This window comes from Salvelinus fontinalis, chromosome 29 (assembly GCF_029448725.1).
Source record: "Salvelinus fontinalis isolate EN_2023a chromosome 29, ASM2944872v1, whole genome shotgun sequence".
NCBI lineage: Eukaryota > Metazoa > Chordata > Actinopteri > Salmoniformes > Salmonidae > Salvelinus > Salvelinus fontinalis.
In genome coordinates, this window is record NC_074693.1 from 39100239 (window position 1) to 39118824 (window position 18586).

The window sequence follows — 18586 nt, forward strand, 5'->3', positions numbered from 1 at the left end:
ACTACAGTTCCTTCAGAAAGCATTCTCAACACTTTACTTTTCCCACATTTTATTGTGTTACAAAGTGGGATCACAATTGATTTGTCATTTTATGTCAACGGCCAACACAAAATACTATTTTAATGTCAAAGTCTGAAAAAAATCCACAATATGTAAAGAAGTGTAAAAAATGAAACACTAATATATCTTGATTAGATACGTCTTCAATCCCCTGAGTAAATACACCTTTGGCAGCAATTACAGCTGTGAGTCTTTCTGGGTAAGTCTCTTACAGCTTTCAACACCTGGATTGTGCAACATTTGCCCATCATTCTTTTCAAAATTATTCAAGCTCAAATTGGTTGCTGATCATAGCTCTATACAACCGTTTTTAGGTCTTGCCATTGATTTTCAAGCAGATTTTAGTCAAATTTGTAACTCGACCACCAACATTCATTGTCTTCTTGGTTAGCAACTCCAGTGTATATTTGGCCTTGTGTTTTTGGTTATTGGCCTGTTGAAAGGTGAATTAATCTCTTAGTGTCTGGTGGAAAGCATACTAAAACCAGGTTTTCCTCTAGGATTTTGCCTGTGCTTAGCTCCATTATGTTTATTTTTTATCCTGAAAAACTCCCCAGTCCTTAACTATTACAAGCATACTGTACTCATGACATGATGCCCAAAATATAACACCTTGTACTGAGGACAAAAAGTAAATTGCCTTGCCACATTTTTTGGGGGCAATATTACTTTAGTGCCTTCTTGCAAACAGGATGCATGTTTTGGAATATTTGCATATACTGTACAGGCATCCTTATTTTTACTCTGTCAATTAGGTTAGCATTGTGGAGTAGCTACAATGTTGTTGATCCATCCTCAGTTTTCTCCTATCACAGCCATTAACTCTAACTGTTTTAAAGTAACTCTCTAAACATTTAATGCCTGTAACTTTGTAGTGACTGGGTGTATTGATACACCATCCAAAGTGTAATTAATAATTTCCCCATGCTCAAAGGGAAATTCAATGTCTGCTTTTTTTATTTTTACCCATCTACCAAAAGGTGCCCTTCTTTGAGAGGCATTGGATAAACTCACTTGTGTTTGTGGTTGAATCTGTGTTTGAAGTTCACTGCTCGACTGAGGGACCTTACAAATAATGTAGGTTTGGGGCACCGAGATACTGTAAAGTAGTCATTCAAAAATCATGTTTAACACTATTATTGCACAAGGAGTGATTCCATATAATTTATTATGTGACTTGTTAAGCACATGTTTTACTGTTTAACTTATTTAGGCTTACCATTCCAAAGGGGTTGAATACTTATTGACCTAAGATATTTCAAATCAAATGTTATTTGTCACATACACATGGTTAGCAGATGTTAATGCGAGTGTAGAGAAATGCTTGTGCTTCTAGTTCCGACAGTGCAGTAATATCTAACAAGTAATCTAACAATTCCCCAACAACTACCTAATACACACAAATCTAAAGGGGTGAATGAGAATATGTACATGTAAGTACATGGATGAGCGATGGCCGAGCGGCATTGGCAAGGTGCAATAGATGGCAGAAAATACAGTATATACACGTGATATGAGTAATGTAAGATATGTTAACATTAATAAAGTTGCATTATTTAGAGTGCATTGTATGAAGAGACTAGTGATCCATTTATTAAAGTGACCAGTGATTGGGTCTCAATGTAGGCAGCAGCCTCCGAGTTAGTGATTGCTGTTTAGCAGTCTGATGGCCTTGAGATAGCATCTGTTTTTCAGTCTCTGTCCCAGCATTGATCCACCTGTACTGACCTCGCCTTCTGGATGGTAGCGGTATGAACAGGCAGTGGCTCGGTTGGTTGATGTCCTTGATGATCTTTTTGCCTTCCTGTGACATCGGGTGCTTTAGGTGTCATGGAGGGCAGGTAGTTTGCCCCCAGTTATGCGTTGTGCAAACCGCAAAACCCTCTGGAGAACCTTGCGGTTGAGGGTGGTGCAGTTGCCGTACCAGGCCGTGATACAGCCCAACAGGATGCTCTCGATTGTGCATCTGTAAAAGTTTGTCAGGGTTTTGGGTGACAAACCAAATTTCTTCAGCCTCCTGAGGTTGAAGCAGCGCTGTTGCGCTTTCTTCACCACACTGTCTGTGTGAGTGGACCATTTCAGTTTGTCTGTGATATGTACGCCGATGTGAATAGGGTGGAGCTCCCTCTGCTGTTTCCTGAAGTCCAAGATCATGACATTGAATCAGAGATTGTTTTCCAATACCACACTCCGAGTCCCCTCACCTCCTCCCTGTAGGCTGTCTCGTCGTTTTTGGTAATCAAGCGCACTACTGTTGTGCATTCGTGGGTGAACAGGGAGTACAGGAGGGGGCTGAGCACGCACCCTTGTGGGGCCCCAGTGTTGAGGGTCAGCGAAGTGTAGATGTTGCTTCCTATCTTCACCACCTGGGGGTGGCCCGTCAGAAAGTCCAGGACCCAATTGCACAGGGCGGGGTTGAGACACAGAGCCTCCAGCTTGATGATGAGCTTGGAGGGTACTATGGTGTCGAATGCTGAGCTGTAGTCAATGAACAGCTTTCTTACATAGGTATTCCTTTTGTCCAGATGGGATATTCAATGTGCAGTGTGATGGCGATTGCGTCGTCTGTGGACCTGTTGGGGCGGTTTGCAAACTGAAGTGGGTCTAGGGTGGCCGGTAAGGTGGAGGTGATTTGATCCTTGAGTAGTCTCTCAAAGCACTTCATGATGACAGAAGTGAGTGCTATGGGGCGGTAGTCATTTAGTTCAGCAATCTTTGCCTTCTTGGGTACAGGAACAATGGTAGCCATCTTGAAGCATGTGGGGACAACAGACTGGGATAGGGGGTGATTGAATATGTCTGTAAACACACCAGCCAGCTGGTCTGCGCATGCTTTCAGCTTTCTGTATTAATGAATTTGCACAATTTTTTTAAAACATGCATGTGGGGACAACAGACTGGGATAGGGGGCAATTGAATATGTCTGTAAACACACTTTGACATTATGTGCTATTGTGTGTAGGCCAGTGCCAAAAAAATCTAAATTTTATCAATTTTAACTTCAGGCTGTAGCACAACAAAATGTGGAAAAAGTCAAGGGGTGTGAATACTTTTTGAAGGCACTGTTACCTCAATTACCTCGCCACAAGACATGCCACGAGGTCTCTTCACAGTCCCCAAGTCCAGAACAGACTATGGGAGGTGCACAGTACTACATAGAGCCATGAATACATGGAACTCTATTCCACATCAAATAACTGATGGATTTTGTATTGTAGATATGTGGCAGTGGTGGAGTAGGGGCCTGAGGACACACACTGTGTTGTGAAATCTGTGAATGTAATGTTTTTAAAATTGTATAACTGCCACTTAATTTTGCTGGACCCCAGGAAGAGTAGCTGCTGCCTTGGCAGCAAATAATGTGTATACATAATAAATACAAATAACTCTGCACTTCGACTCGATACTGGTACCCCGTGTATATAGCCAATTTATCATTAATTATTGTGCATGTTTTCTTTGTTATTATTATTGTTGGGAATGACTCTTAAGCATTTCACTGTTAGTTTACACTTGTTGTTTACAAAGAATGTGACAAATAACATTTCATTTGAAGCTTGACATTTCAAAGTGGAATGTACAAACTTCATATGCCTTTTTAAACCTCAAATACACTACAAGTTTTACATTTCCTGCATTGAAGGAAAGTTCTTCTGCAACAGGGTGATCAAATTAATATCCTACATCTGTAGCTAACAAGATAGCAATGAACCAAAACATTGTGTAGAAAATAGCTTTTAGTTGCCTGGCTTGTCCTAAATACATTTTGAAACAGATCAGGGAGTTTTCTGTGTGGAAAGAAATAGAGCATGTCATTCCGTTTCTGTGTTTATACTTAGGACAAGTTTGATGTCGGACAACAACAAAAGAATGTTCATGATTTATTGCGTGCCAAAAGCCAGTAAGATGAAAGCAGATGCTTATACTGAGGCGTTAGCGGGACTTTTACATACAGTATATTACTGCACTCATGACTACCTCGGTTGGCGGAAATTCAACTACAGGCTTTGTTACTTTCCAGATATAAAGAAAAGGTGGCAAAACGTTGACAGATTGGTCCAATTGGCGGCTTTTCGTCTTGGTTTGAAAGGGGTATAAGATCAGTCCCACTGTCCATGTAGTCTTATTCGTGGTTGTCACGCCCTGGCCTTAGTATTCTTTGTTTTCTTTATTATTTTAGTTAGGTCAGGGTGTGACATGGGTAATTTATGTGGGTTTTGTAGTGTCTAGGGTGGTTGTAAGGTTTAGGGGGTTTATTTAGAGTAGTTGGGTTTATGTTTAGTATAGTTGTCTAGATGTGTCTATGGTTGAGTGTAGGTGTTTAGGAAAGTCTATGGTTGCCTGAATTGGGTCTCAATTAGAGACAGCTGGTTATTGTTGTCTCTGATTGGGAGCCATATTTAAGGTAACCATAGGCTTTAGCTGTTTGTGGGGAATTGTCTATGTCGATGTTCTATGTTGCATGTATGCACTAGTTCATTCTTAGCTTCACGTTTGTTATTTTGTTAAAGTGGTTTCGTTTTGTGTTTGTTTTTCTTCTTAATAAAAGAAGATGTTCTTTTCACGCGCTGCACCTTGGTCCTCATTCTCTCCTATAGACGATCGTGACAGTGGTCATCTAAAAGGCAAAACTGATCCTAAATCAGCGGTCCTACACTGAGTAGCTTGATACATTTGGGAAAAAAGACACCTTCTGTGAATGTTCTGAGTGAAATTCAAACCATTGGTCAATGATTGGGAACATTAATTAAAATAATCTAACAACATATTCATATATTTGTTCACATCTCTGAATTTTTTTTTTTTTTTACAAAAAAAACAATTGCAGTATCTCTGTATTTCCTTGTGGTTATATTCCACTCATATCTATTCCCAGTATAGGTTAAACGGGGGGTAGATCTGCTCCACTGTCTTTTCACAATGATATGCTAAATTTAACTTCTATAGAGAGAATAAAAAGGGATCAATTTAGGGCCTGGTGTTACAGTGTAGGTATGGGGCCCTGTCAAAGGGCATTATTGGCATCATTAACATTATTAACATGGAGTTATCTAAGGTTAGATACAGTGGCAATGCTGGTAGAGTGGTGGGAGGCTGCCACTAAATGTCACCAGATAGCTGAATTTCACAGTTTACATTCCAAATTTCACCATATTACACTTTATAGTGCACTACTTTTGACCAGGGCCTGTATAGGGAATAGGGTGCCATTTGGGGCAAAGCAGTGTCCTCCCACTACATTACTTTTTCATTGGACTGTCATTGGCAGTTTGGTAATTGCTGTTTAAATTTTTATCTCAGCGATAAGGGGAAATGTATTTGAGCCAGCCTTATGAGAATGTAGCATGTACAGTAAAGTAGCTGACAGCTAATTAGTCATGAATGCATGTTTTTTTTACCAAATTTAATAAAATATGTAAATAAGCAACTGTGGTTCATTGCCTACACAATTATAGAACACTATATTAGCCTTTGCTATAAAGGATGCAGCGCTAAATACACACACACACACACACACGCACATACACACACGCGTATAAACACACACACACAAAGTGCCCCTCCCTTGGCTTGGATACCATTGCCTCACACACACAAGCCTGCCGTGGCTGCTTTGCTAATAGGGCTGGGAGATTTGCTGTTGGGGGTTGCCATTTTTTGTGGGGGAATCCTTAGCTCGCAAGCCCCCGCAATACCACCCTGGCTAGTCATGTTCCTGTCTGTGCTTTCAATGAGGGGGCTGACCTCCTCCCTCCTCGTGCCCACTTCCCTCCCTCCTGTTTAGCACTGTCGGTATCGATGGATGGAAAGAGAGAGAAAAAAACGGCAGATGGCCAAACGCTCCGTGAGGGCATCTAGGCAGTATACATCCCTCGCCAGTTGGCTGGCACTGCCAAGCCCTGTATGAAATGATGTGTTTGTGTGTGTCAGTGTGTGCGTGAATGTATTTGTGTACGCGCGTCCATTTTGAAATGATATGGCAGCGTTTGTTGCTCATCACAAACAGAAGGAGCCAAAGAAGCTCACGGTAAGCTTATTACCTTCCCTGGTTGCTCTCTATGTGCTCACACGTTGCCATAGCAACCAGCCCCAGATATTGTTCAATAGGAAAGATGAACAGGTATGGAATAAATAAAAACAGCTCCTCTCTAACCTCAGCCACTTACTCTATTCATCATTATGGTTTATTCCTACTCATTTCAGATGAACACATTTTTTTAAATTCACAATATGTGTTTGTTCAGTGGCATTTTTTTCTTTCCATTGAAATCTACTGTATTACTTGCTCAGCCTCGAAAACCCAGCAATTCCAATGCAAATCACTGGGCAACCGAACAAGCCAAGAGAGTGTTCGGTGTTAAGTGCTAATGTGTGTTCACGCCCAGTCGAGCTGAGAGAAATCAACAGAATCTGAAATATTCAAGAGGTCAAAGTTTACAGAACACCAGTGAGGAGGTTAATACTTGAATGGGGCTTTGGTTCTCTTTGACAACCATGGTAACAAGACGGGGGTTGTTTGAATGAAGCCATGGAGAGAGAATTTATGTTTCCTTTTAGGGAAAGACATTACAACACCACTATGGGGAGGTATTTAGTATGACTCATGTTTGCTGCATATCAACTAACATGCAGCTGACACTTAAGAAATGCTGCTAGTAGATTGCATATGATTTATCGATAGACATCATCTGTGGGTGAAGGGTAAAAGACCACATGCATATCCAACGGCTTTGAGCAGATGCTGGTTATCAAATAGCCTCAATGTTCAAAGGAAAAAAATAAGACTTGCCAGTATATTGTAGCAACATTTTGACCTTTAGATTTACCTGAAACATTGGTGCAATAAACACACTAAGCTATGTACAGTTAATGCATAAAATCTCTACAGGGTGTCGAAAGCATTCCACAGGGATGCTGGCCCATGTTGATGTTTCCCACAGTTGTGTCAAGTTGGCTGGATGTCCTTTGGGTGGTGGACCATTCTTAATCAGTGGTGGAAAAAGTACTCAATTGTCGTACTTGAGTAAAAGTAAAGATAACTCCATAGAAAATGACTCAAGTAAAAGTGAAAGTCACCCAGTAAAATACTACTTGAGTAAAAGTCTAAAAGTATTTGGTTTAAAATAAACTTAAGTATCAAAAGTAAATGGAATTGCTCAAATGTACTTAAGTATCAAAAGTAAAAGTGTAAACCATTTCAAATTCCTTATATTAAGCAAACCAGACAGCACAATTTTCTTGTTTTTTTTGTTGTTGACATTATTTTCTTTAGTAATGTAGTGAAGTAAAAGTTGGCAAAAAATATAAATAGTAAAGTACAGATACCCCAAAAAACGACTTAAGTATTTGAAGTATTTTTACTTAAGTACTTTACACCACTGTTCTTGATACACACGGGAAAATGTTGACCGGGAAAAACCCAGCAGCGTTGCAGTTCTTGAAACACTCAAACCGGTGCGCCTGGCACCTACTACGATACCCCATTCAAAGGCACTTAAATATTTGTCTTGCCCATTCACCCTCTGAATGGCACACATACACAATCCATATTTCCAATTGTCTCAAGGCTTAAAACTCCTTAATTAACCTGTCACCTCCCCTTCCTCTACACTGATTGAAGTGAATTTAACAAATTCCATCAATAAGGGATCATATCTTTCACCTGGATTCACCTGGTCAGTCTATGTCATGGTGTTGCTAATGTTTTGTACACTCAGTGTATATCACAGTATGCAGTCTCTCCCTTTCTTCACATTATCTCCAGGAGATCTCTAGCCAGATAGATGGGTGTCAAGCCTGAGGAACCAGACTAGCAGAGCAGTTTCCTATCTGCTAAACCACAGGCTTCACAGACCACATGAGGGGCTGGGCACACAGACAAAAACATGTATCAGGCTGTCATCCATAACAATAAGTTTACAGCTCAATTGTGAATTGAGCATCAAGGGCACAGGCTGCGGTGAGATTTAGGACCTTCAGAGCAGCCCATCGGGAGTTAGAATTGGCTTTCAGTGTAATCTGACTACTCTCAATCGAGGTGGAAAGCAAACGGAAACAGCAGCAAGTGCTAAGGGGTTTGTCACAAAAAATTCCCAAATTATGCAGGATGATAAGAAACTCTTCCAAACAAAAATAATATAATTGGTTATGAAGGTAAATCTTTACTTTAAATGTTGTACTGTACAAAATGCGGTCATACAATGACAGCAGATGTCATGACAGTTGACAGTGTATGGCAATTGCCGTGACACAGTCTTGTGGCAATGAAAATCGTTATGACGATGCAATGCCAGCAGTAAGCAGGCATATTAGCTGACCTAACAAAGGTTTGAAAGCATCTGCTAAGTGGCATATTTAAAATACAATTGTAACAAGTGTATAGTCAGTTGATATGAGCAGATGCCAGCTCTGGCAGTTGAAATATCAGATCAGTTCCAATCAACTAGACAGTTGTGTAAAGAAAATACCGTCCTAATAATTAGAAGCATGGTTCTGTTCATAGCCGTGGAAAGTAGGAGTGCTGAGGGTGCTTTTCTTTTACAAAAGTAGTACACTGGGCCTTTACTACTCCTGTATTCAGGGTTGGTCCTCGCCATTCTGCTGCCCTAGATGATACAAAAAATATTTTAGTCCCCACAAAACTAGAATTGTCTCAGTAAGCAAAATGACATTGAAGCTAGGTTCAATTTAGGTTCGGAATGAAAGGTGAAAGACGTTGAAATCAGGTTCTTTTTCGGTTCTGAATGAAAGTTGAAAATATGTATTTTTCATTCATTGAAAACACATTTTCCGGAGAATGAAAAAATACATATTTCCGTACGTTGAAATTAGGTACATTTTCGGCTCTGAATGAAAGTTGAAAAGATATTAATGTCTATATTTCAACCAAATCAAGGCCGGTTTAGACCAATTCTGAACCAAACACAGAGGTCTATGTTTGGGCCAAATCAAGGCTGGTCTAGACCGGACCAAAAACCAACGTCCGTGGAAATCAAGGCTGGTCTGGACAGGAACAAAAAAATATGTCCAAAAGACTTTGGCTTCGGTCCGTGCTTACTGGGGTGTAGCCTACTGGTGTCGGCCTGCAATGGAATTTTATGAATGCCCATCCATGTGTTAGGTCCACCATTTGTAAAACAGGCTGTTGCATTGGCTTGATTAGTTCTGATTCCTGTAACTAATCAATTTGACTATTTGAGCTCTGAATATCAGCTACCTCACTTTATCAGGAGTTATCCTGAGCCTATTTGCAATGTATTTACACAGCGGGAAATGCGCAAGTATTTTATTTTTTGCTATGATCAGCTCATACAAACATGAAACCATTGATCATGACATCATGACATTTGATTGGGCGGCATTTAGGTTAGGCTATTTGATCGGAGAAACCGGCATGATATAAAACATGGCTGTCTCATTACATTGTCATACATTTTATCTCCAGCCTGTAGGCTACATAAAAGGGCACATACTCGTTCTACCATACACTATATTTGCTACATGATTTATGCCTCTCTCCAACAGCACCCTGGAGCTCTGGGAATGGACAAGCAACATGTTTTGCGCCTCTGCCCTTGACAAAGTGGGCATGCTGATCACAGGGCGGCATCAGCGCTCACCCAAAAAGCCCATATGCCACTGGTTGAGAGAAATTGTCATTGGGCTGAATTATGTGAGGTTTTATGTGTTGTTGGAGGTGCGTCTTGGTCAGTTAAGTTCAGAAAATGTCTTTCTCTTCAATCTGCCACCATAGGCGGCCGCCTAATCCTGACTAAATAGCGTGCCTGCCTTGCCTGTATTAGCGGACCGATATAGCCCATTGTATAAGCTGTGCAAACAAAGCACACAATGGATTCAAGACAAGGTCGTTTTTATTGATCCCAGATTCTAAGTTTGTCAGTATCAAAGTAGCCTGTCATTTTTGATAATTTGTGAGGTATTAAAAAAAGATTCTAATAAATCTGGAGTCATCTAAAATTACGTAGAATTGTGTGAAATGCATTTCTAAAAGTCAATATTTTCCCTGGAACCTAGGCTACAAAGTTCAAACATGGTTACTATTAATTTCAATTTTTGTAATGTTCTGGCAACGTTCTCCAAATGTTTTGACATTGGGAATGTTCTCAAATGGTTCAGAGAATATTAAGAACCAACGTTGTTCTGTGAGAATTTTAGTATTTCAGCATAACAGTTTTCCTCGTGGTTCTATTTAAAGTCATGTTCTCAAATTGTTATGAGAATGTTAAGAAAACTTTACATATAAACCATAAGAAAACTTTAGTAATGTTCAGAGAAAGATCTGAGAATGTTTTTAAAAAAACGTATACATTCCATTTTCAGCATCAATAAAACGATCTCTTTCCTCTATCTTGTTAAGTGTGCTCAGATGTGTTGGCTGCCCACACTAATTGACCACACCTGATCTTAATGAGTGCTTGTTTCCTTTGAAATGGGGTTTGTTTGAATAGACTAAAAGTAACAGCTTTGTAAGCGTTAAAAAAACAGTCAGATGTGAGCTCCATCCTGGTGGTGCAGTTGAGTAGGGGACTAGTGGAATTCTATGATTCGAGTACAGAACATTATAGGTTCAAATTTCACTGAAGCCGTGTCACAATAAAAAAGAAGTGTGTTTGCATAATTAATGTGTAAGGAAATGTGTGTCCTATCTGTGCTTGGAGTTCAAAAAGGTTAAGCTAAAATAAGCTAGCAGTGTTACTAAAAGTCTTATTCAAACATTCAGTGAAAGTTGTAAGCAAGTTATTTAAAAACCTCCAAATAACCTATAATTTCTATATTCAGAGTGTTAATAAAACCTCCCAACAAAGCTTTCAAGGAACCAGAGTAAAGCATTCTCCGAACCGCCATGCAACCTAAAAAAAAAACGTTCCCAGAACAGGCAAAACTTTCACGACTGTTCTCAGAATGTTATGAAAACCTTTTACCTGTCAATAAATGTATGGCTTCGTTCCAACAACTCCCAAGGAACCAAATGTGTTATCAACATGGTTGAGATAGATGCACTGGGCATATTACTTAGCACTAAAATATATTGTAGTAACGAGACTTGACGCTCCAAATGAAATGAGGGAATTGGCAGACAGACAAGAGAGGCTGACAAATGTCCTTTTCACAATATTTTATTAAACGATGTGTATGTTATAACTGGAATGTTAATAGATAGCACGGAGCTATAATACGGCATGCATTTTTCAAAACTGCCATTGGTCGTGCTTTGATTTTCAAACTCCCCTTGCCCATTATTTTAAACCAGTCACAGCACTGCCACCTGCTGGTAACCAGCTGAAATTGTAATTTTAGAGCAAATACTAATGATTGAGCTACTGTAAGTGTAATGAACTAGTGAATAACTAGATAATACTGTAGCGACCCGCACAGACAGCTGTGTGTTATGTGTTAGGCTAGTAGGTGGTTGTGTTGTACTGACCAGTACCCAGTGTTCGCGGGGTCCGACATGTCAATCAACCTGCTATCTGCCAATCACGGGAATGCCTGGAATGTTCTGATGCCGGGCATCCTGGCGATTGGCGGAGTGGCGTGGAGGGGGGTTGGGCAGGGGGATGGAGCATTGGAAGTTAAGACCAGGTTTAGCCTTTGTTCTCCCTCTTACGTCTGGGCTTCACAAGAGAAGGTCACGGTTGGCTTGTGGTTCTTTCATTTATTTGGCGTGGGCTACGGCCAAACAGTTGTCTGTGTAAAGTTGGTTTAATAAACCGTCAATTCGCAAACTCAATTCTCTGTCTGCATAATTGTTCAATTATGATCTAGTCAGGTCGTTACATTGGTGTCAGAAGTGGGATCGGACCTCGCATCCACGACAGGGCGTGTGCTTGGCCGGTGAGCGCGTTCCTGTAAGACGTAGAGTCGCAAGCTAGCGCGAGGACGCGCTCTTTGAAAGGGAGGGAGTAGTGAGAGGGAGTAGTGTTTATAAGTAAGGGTTTATAAGCGCGGAAATCGACTCTGCCGCAGGAGCATGCTTTTGCGGCACAGTCGATAGCGCGCCGGACCTCGGGCTAGAAGGTCGAGGGTTCGAGATCTGCTCCTTGCTGTTTCATTACAATACCTTCCATGATAGTTATTAAGAACTGATGTGCTTTTATTAGAGCTATCGTGTCAGAGGCAAATCGGAGGCATCTCTCACAAATACACACCAAACGGCTGCATCTCCTGGCCTTTTAATTTGTAATCAGCGAGTGTCTGTCTGATACACCTTAATCTCCCTGAAACAGACGACTTTGCTCCCGATGGATGATTCACATGACTCTAAAAAAGGGAAAGTGAGAAGAATTGAAAGACAGCCTACAGTGAAGACCCAATGGCTGTGGAGGGAAAAAAATGCTAATAAATGTACACTCACTTGCGCATATTCTTTGAAGGAAATGACAAATCCAGGCTTTGTAGCCACTTGAGAACTTCTCGCAGCAAATCTGTCTTTTAGGTAGGCTGTGCAAAAGACATTGTTAGTTAGCCAATCAGCTGTAGCTAGCTTCTATGAACCAGCCACATGCTTAAAGACATGACACAAAAATATTATTTACTATTGCTTTTCCAATTCAGTATTTAGCTAAAGTTGTTGCTATAAAATACTGAGTCTTGTAGAAATATTTTGGTTAACGAGCTAGCTATGTTAACCTGCTTACTAGCCCATATATGATACATTTCACATGTTGATCAACAGTTCTATGGCAACGGACCTACTTCTTTCTCCCGGGAGAGTGAATGTTTTCACGGTAAGGTACATTGTTGCAACCCACTGGAAATGGAAAATGTTGGCACGTACTGAAAGACTTGCGTAATGCAAACTAAACCTTGAATTCAAAGCGTTTTATTAAGATAATAGCTCGCACCGCAGACAATGATATTGCACATAATAAAACACATCAAGCAATCAAATGTATGTCTATATTTTGGAGGATATGAATGCGTGAGTGAATTGTTCTCCATAATGGTAAGGATTTTGGTGAATTTCAAGTTTTGCCGATGCATAGGTCTAACGTAAATCACAGAACAGGGTGATAAACCATTATGTGTAATAATCAAAATTAAGCACATTTTTTCATAAAACGCATGCACTTTAAATTGTGCTATTGTACAGTATGAGCATGTGCCAGACATTTTTATTGACTAAATAGTGAAAAGAGGCACTCATTTTCTAAGTGTGTTTAACAATTGAGCTCTGGATTTACATGAATCTCTCCCTTGAAAATGTTCATAGCAAACCATGGTTGTTGGTCATTGCTCCAATCCCAAATTTGAGCGTTTGATCTTGTGAACCACACTAAAATCCAGTATAAGCTATATCAAGTATGTATTTCATTCCTTAAAGTGCCAGTTGTGTCAAAAGTGCTCCTTCAACCATTGCAGGCTGTTGAGTTCCCATGAATGATTGACAACATGGAAGAAGCCACCACCACAGCGTATGGAATTGTGATGTTCTCTGCTTATCATCTGTACTGGAGGTAGTTCTTGAGGGGATTGGGCAGGGGTAGATGGTTGACGAGGTGAAACCTGTCGCGGCCCACACAGTCACGGATGCGCTGTCGACACAGCTGACTCAGTGGTTGGGGCGTGGCTGAAAAAAGGAAAAAACATATCATGATGGATATAATATAATGGAAAGCTAGTTGGACTTGGCTAATGAAGCAAAAACACTACGAGACTTTGGCTATAGGAATTTACAGATTTCAAAAGATGACTGGATAAGCCTATAGAACTTACCCTCATAGACCAAAAGGAACCCCTCTGTCAGGCTGCTGGGGGGAGCGGCCTCCACAGGTCTCTGGAACTCCATGTTCCTGGCGTTGATATCTGCCCCGAAGTCCAACAGCAGCTTAACAATGGCTGTGCAGTCCTTTTCAGCGGCAGCATGTAAGGGAGATTCCATATATATACCTTTCTGTACATTTGCTCCTGCGTGGAGGGAAACCAAGGTAAGCATACTATGGATTTGATACACATTTAATAGTCCTTGGTCATTCAGTTACAGGAATTGAGTACTCTATGGCTGGTATAACACGATGTATTTAGACTTGTGTGCACTTTTATGCAGGTGGGTGCAACATATTAGTGGTGTAGAAAAGAGCAGACGCTCCGAGCTATCCCACCAAGGCCAAGCTACTACTGCATATTGAGAGTGTTATACATATACTGTACATTTCACTACTTTGGGAGACAGTAATAATCTTACCACTAGTTTTCACTCCTTCTCTCATCATACTATGGTGCTTTGGCAGAGAAGAGGTGCATGTGCCTCACCTTCCCTCAGCAGCCTCCGGACACACTCTATCTCCTGAGAGACACAGGCGGTGTAGAGGGGCGTTCCCAGGTGAGGAATTTCAAAGTCCACATCTGCTCCCCATCTGACTAGAGTCTCCACACACTCACTGCTGCCTGCCCACAATGGGCACATACATGGAAGTCATTAGGATCAACTTTCCGATTACTGCGGTGTGTGTCTTAGCTAATTATTTCTGCACCCGTAATATAATCTAAGCATTATGGGACATACACAAACATAATTCAAGTCAGAGTATCTCAAACTTGCACTGTTACGTCAGATACTGTACTCTGATTGGTGACATTTTGATTCAGATTTTTAAGTTTAATATATTTGCCTCAATCCCATGTTAGAATACAGTGCAAAGGTCAGTGAAGCATACTTCAAGGTTTGTCCTAGATGAATTAAGATAAGGATGTTGGAGTGGTACTGGTACTGAGCATACCTTTACTGCTGGCTTCGTGAATGGGCGAGGGCTGAAATACCAGCGCCTCGGGTTTGGCCCCGTTCTCCAGGAGGACCTCTGCACATGATACACTACCCACTGAGCACGCGTTGAACAGGGGAGTTACCCCGTCAATGGTGGTGATGTTCACCTGCACAGAGTCTCATGTTAACTGACCACTCAGCTGAATAACATAGCACCATTTTGGGGCAGAGGAAAAATAGAAAAAAAGTATTTTCAGAAGCCTTATTGACACATTTCTTAATTCATTGTTTACTGATAATTATTATTGTTTCATAAAAAATTTAAAATATATAGTATTCTTGATTATTACTGTATCTTCTTCAGTGACTCACATTGGCTCCTGCAGCGATCAGAGCTCTGGCACATGCTACATGGTCTTCAAAGCAGGCCTCGTGGAGAGGACTCACATGGTCTATAGTGACCGCATTTACATTGTGGCCCTGTGGGAGCAGCAGAACACGACCATAGTACATTGCAGAAGGTAAGCAGTGGGTGCACACACTGAATTGAGTTGGATTACCTTTGGCTCACCTGTAAAAGTAGATTCCTCAGGGCGAAGAGACGACCTTGGCATGCAGCATCATGTAAGGGTGAGCGGTCTGCCCAGGACCCTGCAGCAAACATAAATGCTTATGTCACTCATAACAACTTAAAGTCTTACAGTTTTGATGAATGATTCTATTTCATTGGGCAAACACACACACCTGGGTCAATATCCAGAATAACGCCAGATGTGTTTCAGACTGCGTCATCATTGTTGCCTCCCTCCATATCACTGATCTATAACACTTCTGAAAATGTGGTATTCTTTTTCTCTTAGTTTGAGGTAAAGTACTAAAGTTCCATGCAGTCCAATCGTGGGATGAGTATATGCTGAGCCAATATGTCTACACTGGGAATAGCCGTAAAATCGCTTGACTCTCGTTTCAAGTTATCTTGAAATAACCTGCTTGATGTAGCAATCAAAGACCAAGGCGCTGTAAGTCAGAAACAAAAGTTATGTGAACTACATCGCTGACCTTTAAACAATATTTTACTTTGTGTTTCTGTTTGCTGCATTAGTGCTCCCTTTCCATGGACCAAGCATGTTGGCACACTTGTCTGTCACTGACACTGAGAAGTTTAAGTGTTGTTTTGGTCTGCAGGTCTGTCTACTGTACACATACCTTATTCGTAGATGCTAACTGCTTTAACGACTATTGACGATAGTATCTTCTGACTGGGGGAGTTTTGTTAACCTTGACGCTTGCTCTAAACATTAACACGCAACGCTTGCGGTACGCTTTTGGAAACATAAGGAATGTATCTTGGGCTCCCGAGTGGCGCAGCGGTCTAAGACACTGCAGGAGGTGTCACTACAGTCCCTGTTTCAAATCCATGCTGAATCACATCCAGCTGTGATTGGGAGTCCCATAGGGCGTTGCGCAATTGGCCAATAATTGTCTGGGTTTGGCCGGGGTAGGCTGTCACTGTAAAATAAGAATTTGTTCTTTAACTGACTTGCCTAGTAAAATAAAAAAAAATCTTTCATATCAGCGAGAAATAACTTTCTAAAGACAAAAGTTTACATTTCTAAATACCTTCATAGGGTTAGTGTTCCCACACAGCCATATCTCCACGTTACATCACTTGTTTACGGAAGTCAGATGGACGACACAGACGGCCACCTGTTCTAGTTAGCTATCTAGCGTGCTCGGGAACACCTGTGTGTAAGCGTAACAGGGAGGAAATGTAGTTTGTCAACTGGAGGACCACACAGCTCTGTGCACAACTTCTACAGTAAGTGTCTTTTTTTTTATTTGAAAGATTATTTCTCGCTGATTTCGAAAACTGTTTTGAAGCAATGATTTTTTTAAACTTTTTTAAACGTTAAAACGCAGCATCGGAAATGTAGTTCTCATGGAGCCAAATGTGGCCGAATGTAACCGCTGAAAACCATACATAAGGAGAAGGGTATTCGAGAGCTATAGTACACGACAGTCGGGAATGGAAACTAGGGCAAGGGGGTGGGGAGGCACCGCGTGGTCCCGTTCTATTAATACAGCAGGGTAGAAATTGAACTGACCAGTATGTACTGTGTATACACAGTAACGTTTCAGGTACTTTTCGTGTTATTAAGGTCAATAAAGTGAGTATATGCGTTATTCTCAGTATTCAGTGTGTAGCCTAATCATAAAACAAGAGACCCATTCCATCAGTTAATCTCTTCCTAAATATGAACTATTCAGTTTACAAGGCGAAATGTAACGGCAAATATAAATAGCACAATCATTTGAATATAGTCAGTATTCCAATGTTCCATTTATTTTTATTTTTACAATGGATCAATGCAATTGAGAGATGTGTGTACTCACTGTGTCCTTGACCAAAATCATAGAACTCTGCAGATATCCTGGCTGCCTCCTTGCGGTTCCCTCTGATGATGTAAAAGTAGGAGAGGCAGTTGAGGCTTATCTTAATAAAGAGCTTGAAGCAGAACAGTGCCAGAATGGTGAGGTAAACATTGGAATAATGCAGCGAAGCAAACGGATTCTCTGTTGCCTCTGTCATATTGCCCCTTCTTTTGAACATGGCTCTGCTCTACTGAGGGGATCATATGCCACTCTCAAGCAGTCCTCCACTGAACTAGCTGATATAATATTGTCCAGCTGCTGTTTCTGTGCCTGTATTAAAATAGTGGCTCTCGTTGTCATTGTGTTGCAGTGGAGTGCCATTTCTATAACGGAAGTCAATATCATCCTGTAACCATGATACATATTTTTTTTGAACAATCAAAGCATGGAGCAGTGTTCACTTGGTTGCAATGCATTTTAGGGGCTAAATTCATTGCAACAAGTAAACCAGACTGTCAATGGTCCAAAATAAAGTTATTCCATAAGGATTAGGGGAATGGTAAAATGACGAGTGCACTTTTAATCCAGGAACAAGGAAAATGCCTACATCAAGGCTACATTTCCAACTGTACATAAATAAGACAGATCCTTTTTAGTATGTTGTATATGCAGCAGAGGGCAGTATAGGTTAGCCCATGGGTTTTTGACTAGATGTGTCAAAATGTACCTTTGTCAAAATGTACCTTTCGTAGCAGGTTAGGATAACTTGCAGTTTAGGAGAATGAATGTAGAAGGTTAGGAGAATTGCATTAAGGTTAGATAAAGGGATAGGGCTAGCTAAAATGCAAAAAATGAAATTTGACATGCACTGTATCTTTTCTAGATCTGTAACTGGAGGAAAATGGGGGAGGGTTATGCTTTTTCATTTTCAGTGAAGGGGAAGGTTTAGTAATTGAAAATCTAATCCAGGGGAGGGTCATGTAAATTATTAAATCTGATTTTTAATTAGTTTCTTACTAGGTTATATATTGATGCGTGTCCGATGCCACCCCTCATCTCTGATTCTCAGCTGGGCACTCAATATCAAGTGCGCTGATAGTCTATTTAGTGTGGTCTCAATCAAATGATCCATAGGCTATAGGCTACAAAGGGCATGCACAGAGCAAAGTTATATTTAATAATCACCACCTTCCGGAGACACCTGAAACCCCACCTCTTTAAGGAATACCTAGGATAGGATAAAGTAATCCTTCTAACCCCCCCCCCCCCCCCTTAAAAGAGTTAGATGCACTATTGTAAAGTGGTTGTTCTACTGGATATCATAAGGTGAATGCACCAATTTGTAAGTCGCTCTGGATAAGAGCGTCTGCTAAATGACTTAAATGTAAATGTAAATATTTCAAAGATAGCTGCTGGGATGGTATAAAT

At 40.7% G+C, this 18586-nt stretch overlaps 1 protein-coding gene and 1 long non-coding RNA gene across 3 annotated transcripts in view; one reads left to right on the plus strand and one right to left on the minus strand.

Moving 5' to 3' along the window:
* Positions 1–12888: 12888 nt before the first annotated feature.
* Positions 12889–17557, minus strand: LOC129827965 (ankyrin repeat and SOCS box protein 5-like). Its single transcript, XM_055889281.1, has 7 exons — positions 17180–17557; positions 15357–15436; positions 15158–15265; positions 14802–14952; positions 14335–14469; positions 13798–13989; positions 12889–13651 (listed from the first exon to the last, which is right to left on the minus strand). Exons 1-7 carry the CDS (start codon positions 17394–17396, stop codon positions 13524–13526), a joined length of 1011 nt encoding a protein of 336 aa, XP_055745256.1. The 5' UTR covers positions 17397–17557; the 3' UTR covers positions 12889–13523.
* Positions 16314–18586, plus strand: part of LOC129827966 (uncharacterized) — a 53480-nt gene continuing 51207 nt past the window's right edge. The window contains exon 1 of one of the 2 annotated variants that reach the window (XR_008755233.1): positions 16314–16604. This is a non-coding gene — a long non-coding RNA (uncharacterized LOC129827966). The remainder of the gene's footprint in view (positions 16605–18586) is intronic. The other variant, XR_008755232.1, reaches the window with a different exon arrangement.